Genomic DNA, 6,000 nt, shown 5'->3' on the forward strand with positions numbered 1-6,000 from the left:
CACGGATGAACCTCGAAGACATGATGCTAAGTGAAAGAAGCCAGACATAAAAGACCACATGTTGCATGATTCTAGTTGTGTCTGAAATGTTCTGAGTAGGCAAATTCCCAGGGATAGAATGCAAAATAGTGTTTAGTAAAGACCGGGGGTAGGGGAACATGGGGAGTGACGGCTTTCGATGGATACTGAGTTTCCTTTTGGGGTGATGAAAATGTTCTGAAACTAGATAATGCTGAGAGTCCTCGATGATACTGAATCGTACACTTTAGATAAAATGGTATATATTTTATGTTTAACACACATTCTTCAAAAAAAAGCAGATATAAAAAAATAGAACCTAAAAGGATCTCCAAGGCATCTGTGAGATGAAAAAGCAAGTTACTGAATCCTGTTTGTATTAAAACAAACAAAACCCAAGCTCTATGTGCCTTTACAAATGAATGTGCATATGAAGGTATATATGTATATACACACACAAGTACATGTTTTCAAGTAACCTTGGAAAAAACAGAGCAAGAGGCAAAGGTTTCTGTGAGGTATGGAGGGTAGGTATACCACAAGTTAATGTTTCTAAACATTCATGCCTGAAGTAATCATTATGGAAACTTCATCAAAACAGGCATATCAATTTTAGTAACTCCATTAAGTTTAATGGAGTTAAATAAAATGCATGTGCATAATGGAGTTATATAAAATGTATGTGCCAAATGATGCTAATTGTTAACTCTAGTAGGTCAATAAAAATGACTCACCATTGTTTCTGCAGAGTCCAAGATCAGCAAGGGTTAAATGTAAGTCAACTGATTTCAAGCTTCTAAAGTCAAAAGTAACTAGAGTTTTGGCATCCTTTCTCAAAAAAGGGGAACACACTGTAATCCTTTGACAAGCTTAAAGGACATAAAAGTTACAATTTCATTTGACTTGACTAAAACAGTAAACAAAAGTGGTTAAATGTGTTCCAGGTTAGGAGTTCCTGAAGTCTAGAATAAATCATGGACCCCAATTTCCCTCAATTCACTACAGTTCATGTACTCAGTGAGTTAGCAAGATACCTATTTAAAAATTTTTTTTCTTTTAATCTTCATTTACTTTTGAGAGAGACAGGGAGACAAGAGTGCGAGCAGGGGAGGGGCAGAGAGAGAGAGGGAGACACAGAATCGGAAGCAGGCTCCAGGCTCTGAGCTGCCAGCACAGAGTCCGACACGGGGCTCAAACTCACGGACTGTGAGATCATGACCTAGCTGAAGTTGGACGCTTAACTCACTGAGCCACCCAGGCGCCCCAGCAAAATACCTATGAACTCCAATTTTTTATCAGATTTGTATGTTTGGACATCTAATCAGGAATCAATATACAAGATACATATTTTGTTGATAATATACAAGAGAAAAAATGTCTTCAAATTTATTTAAAAAGAAAGCATTCCACTCTGCTAATGCATGCTGACCTATACATAAAAAATGGAGACACCAATTCCTAGACTGCCAACAGTCTGATTAGGTGAAAACAAAACGCACCTGACACTAGTGTGACTGTGAAGTCCAGGTTTACCATCTATTTGAAAAGATATCCAAGTAAAATACACAACTAGTAAATAGTTTAGACCTTTTTGGCCCCAAAGATGTGTTACCACTGTGCTGGGTTTGGCCGGGATTAAAAGCACTATAACCCCGTTTTGTGGTCTCAGGCACAAACCAACCTTAAATGCTCCACACCCTGAAAATTACTTTGAAAGTCTGACTTATTCTTTTTATCTTCCCATGAAAAAAGGAGACTACAAACCAAAGTTGTCTTCCTGGTCTCTGCCTTTTATGTTCTCTGCCATTATGAAGCTGACAACAATGTAAAGAGACTAAGAATACTCATCCTTCAAGATTATGGATTCAAGTACTAAAGATTTCTTGACCAAGAACTGTTTTTCTTTACATTCAACTACCATCACAGAGTAAAAAAGAGAAACAAGAGTCCTTGATTGTTGAAGTCATCCCCTAGAAACAGAAACAAAATTCAACTACATTCACAAGGTAAAAAATTATCTGGGCATATCAGGTCCATACGGGACAATGAATGCCTGTGGTTTGTGTACTTTTTCTGTATTCTATTTAAAAGGTTTTTTAGGACACCTGGGTGGCTCAGTCGGTCGACTTTGATCTCGTGTCCGTGGGTTCAAGCCCTGAGCCGGACTCTGTGCTGACAGCTCAGAGCCTGGAGCCCGCTTCGGATTGTGTGTCTCCCTCTGTCTCTGCCCCTCCCCTGGTCGGACTCTGTCTCTCTCTTTCTCTCAAAAGTAAATAAACATAAAAAAATTTATTTTTTTAAGTTTTTTTGGAATCTATGAGAGATAAGGCTGAAACCTCAGGCTGAAAACCTGAGTTTATTTATTTTTTTAAAGATTTTCTTTTTAAGTAATTTCTACACCCAACGTGGGGCTCGAACTCATGACCCTGAGATCAAGAGTTGAATGCTCTTCTGACTGAGCCAGCCAGGCACCTCGAGTCCTGGGATTTCAAACAAAATTATTATATTAAAACTATTTGACCATTAACCAGAAAATATAAATATGCCAACTTCACTCTCAAAATAGAGTGTGGATTTGGGTCAAATTCAAAGCTATTTCTTCCTTAGTCAGCTAGTCCAAAGTGGTTATGTAGTTTCATCTGTTTGTTTTTTTGTTTTTTGCTTTTGTCTAAGACAGTTCTCTATGGTCTCCGGGAGGCATCTAAACTATCACCTATTACCTAAACTTCTTGACTGATGTCTGGCAACCCAAATTTTTATTTTTTTTCATTTTTTTATTTTTTTTATTTTTGGGACAGAGCATGAACGGGGGAGGGGCAGAGAGAGAGGGAGACACAGAATCGGAAACAGGCTCCAGGCTCCGAGCCATCAGCCCAGAGCCCGACGCGGGGCTCGAACTCACGGACCGCGAGATCGTGACCTGGCTGAAGTCGGACGCTTAACCGACTGCGCCACCCAGGCGCCCCTCAAATTTTAATCTCTAGTCTCCCCAAAACCAGGCGAGTCAATCACTTCATCTCTCTGGACCTAGATTTTCTCACCCGTTACAGGAGGAGGTTGAACAAAAGGAGTGAATCTGTTCAAAGAAAAATATTACGTAAGTAGATAACAGCACAGTGGTACACAGATATGGTGAAAGTCACAACCACAGTTAATGGGAAAGTTAAAGGGGAAGGAAAAAAGTGTGTCTGATCTTTTACTCAGCGGCAAAACCTTTAATTAAATAAAATTTACACGGAAACCTGAGAGCAAAGTGACAAAATGCTGTCTCTGGTCAAAAAGGCAGATGTCCTCCCATTGGACTTACCCCGCCTCCATTATCACCACCATCTACACAAGCATACACACTCATGAGCACAGCCTGAAATCCACTACACTAGAAGATGCTCAAGGTTCTTTCTAGGTCAAAAATCCTTCCTTTCTTCCAAATGATATCTAAGACATTATAGAAAGAGCTCTTCAGAATTGCTAAGCTCGGCGATTTTACGAAGAAAAAGGAGTACCCTGTTATGTTATGAACTGATCATCGTCCCTCAGTGTCTGAAGCACAAAAACCAAATGGAAGGAAGACTTGACGTCAAGTAAATGGTGGCTTAGATAGGGTGGACCTTATGGACAACACACACAGACACTCAAGATGGCAGACGAGGGTGTCTCCACATTCACCTAGGACGAGGAGGCTGAAGAAAATGGTCATGCCGCTTGACTGTTCCTCCTGCTGAGCCTGCTCCCCCGTTTGCACGGGAGAATGGGCTTGGCAGGGGTCGGGAGCACCAGTTTCGTAGTGACAACCAAGGTAGTGTGGAGAGTGACATTGAAACCTTCATGAGTTGTATTAGGGAACCTGTTGGACATAAAAAGCAGCAGTATTAGATAAAGGGAAATGGGCCCTGAGTACCAACACATGCGCACGCACGCACACGCAGAAGGGGAATCTGGCAAAGAGGATGATGGATTCACAAGTCTTAGAACCAAACTGATTCTGAAAGTTCCTGCCTGCCACAGCAGGAGAGTACCAGTGGCTTCAGGTGCTCTGAACCCAGCCGCTTATGGGACAGAAACAAGGGGGGAATTAGGGCCAGCGTAGAAATAAAATGCTGCCTGCTCTTTGGCATTTAATAAGGGATTCAAACAGAGGCACACTGGACTGTCATCACATTCCAAGATCCAACATTATTTACATGGCGCCTTTATTTCTCCAGTTTACATTCTTTTCCTTGAATTATAGCTGCAAGTTGACGAAGCCACCTGAATTTACCCAACTGTTGATCTGGTTGGAACACCTCACCCCACTTGACAAAATCCTTCCCAGATTTCCAAAGGCTCAAATGTAACGTCCCCTGTAATACGGCATCTGCCCCGTTTCTCAGTGCTCTCCTTGCTCTGGGGTGGGATTGTTAAATAGGGCAATATTCATATAATAATCATTGTAACTGTGATTATAACAGCTAGTGTTTATTGAGTAATGCTTCATGCCAGAGACTAGGTAACATCACAACCTCTCATTTCATAGGCATACCATGCCTGAGATGGGGACTATTACTTTCCCTTTTTCACTCATGAATAACTGAAACTCAGAGAGGCTGCATAACGTGGCCAATATCTCAGCCAGCCGGCGGCAGAATCAAGCTTTGAGACCAAACTTGAAATCACTGGGGCCACACTACCTCTTTTGCCTTGCGCTGCTGAGGCCCAGTTCAGTGTCTGCAATAGAGCACACACTGGGTAAATAAGCTGCCAAGATGAAATGACCACCCAGCTGAAGACACGTATCTGAAAAGATGTCAGGTGAGGGAGTCAGATTTCAACCATGGGGGTTCCTTCTTAATTTTCACCTACCCTTCCACATAGGTAGGGCATCTGTAACATGCAATAGATTGTGCCCGGCACGTGCAGAGACAGACTAAAGAGTGGTCCTTCCCCCAGAAGTACCTGGAGGACACTGGACGCCTCACACATCTCTATCTCATCTCAGCTAGCCCCTCGCTCTTTCTATTCCAGCCATCCCGCCTTTCTTTCTGTCCCTAAAAGACACTAAGCCCTTTCTTGCTTCCAGCCATCTGCACTTGCTTGTTCCCTCTCCTATCCCTCCTTCTTGTCCTTAAAGTTTCAGCTGGCATGTCACGTCTTCCTGCAGGGACGCCCGCCCTAACACTTCCATTTCCTTTTAGAGCGCTGAAATCATCTTGCCTATTGATGGTCTATTCCCACTAAAATGTAAACTACCTGAGGGCGGCTCCTGGTCGGCCTCCTTCACTACTATGTGCCCAGGGCCTGGAATAGAGTAAATGGCCAACAGTTAATGAATGAATGAATCTCGGTGGAGGAGACAGAAGAGAAAAATGACCGTTACAATGGAAGAGGCGACTGGCTAAGTAGGGGGGGTAGGGGACTTGCTGGAGGAGGCGGCGGAGCTCTCCCCAATATTCAGAAGACCGAAAAATGGGAAAATGAAATCTGGGTTGCGGTTTCGGCCAGACGGCTTTCGAGGCCTGCCCTGGGCTGTCGATTCCCTGCACGAGGATCTGACCTCCAGGAGGCTTAAGGGCCGGGCTGGGCCCAGGCCCATCCCTCCCGCCCTCCTCGCTGGCGCCGGCATGGTTCGTCCTGGCCAACCGGCACAAGGAGCTCCGCCTTTCAGGGCCGGAGGGCGGCCTGAGGCGCTCGCTGTCACACCCGCCGGGGCCCAGCCCTGCCGCCTCCGCCGCCCGGGAAATGCCCACTCACTCCTCTTCCGCCATCTTCTCCCCCATCCTGCGGAGCCTCCAAGACCACCGAGTTCGGAGCCGGGGGCTAGCAGGGACTGCTTTTGCTTCCGGCTTCCGCTGGAGGCGCGGGCTGGCGGAGGAGCGGGGGGCGGGGCCTCGGCCGCGCGAGGGCGGCCCTTCTGTCCCTTCGTCTCTGTGGCCTGAAGGTGGGAGGACCCTGCCAGGGCACTTTTAGGACGCCTGACTGCCCTGCGTCTGGTGACCTTCTGGCCCC

The 6,000-nt window shown here is 44.9% G+C and overlaps 1 protein-coding gene across 1 annotated transcript in view; it reads right to left on the reverse strand.

Moving 5' to 3' along the window:
- Positions 1–5,786, reverse strand: part of SLC9A8 (solute carrier family 9 member A8) — a 69,758-nt gene extending 63,972 nt beyond the window's left edge. The window contains 3 exon segments of the mRNA XM_043553695.1: positions 3,685–3,765; positions 3,768–3,862; positions 5,746–5,786. Coding sequence (XP_043409630.1) covers positions 3,685–3,765; positions 3,768–3,862; positions 5,746–5,771 — 202 coding nt within the window. The 5' untranslated portion in view covers positions 5,772–5,786.
- Between the last annotated feature and the right edge of the window lie 214 nt (positions 5,787–6,000).

The sequence above is a fragment of the Prionailurus bengalensis genome, chromosome A3, assembly GCF_016509475.1.
Source record: "Prionailurus bengalensis isolate Pbe53 chromosome A3, Fcat_Pben_1.1_paternal_pri, whole genome shotgun sequence".
In the NCBI taxonomy this organism is placed as follows: Eukaryota; Metazoa; Chordata; class Mammalia; order Carnivora; family Felidae; genus Prionailurus; species Prionailurus bengalensis.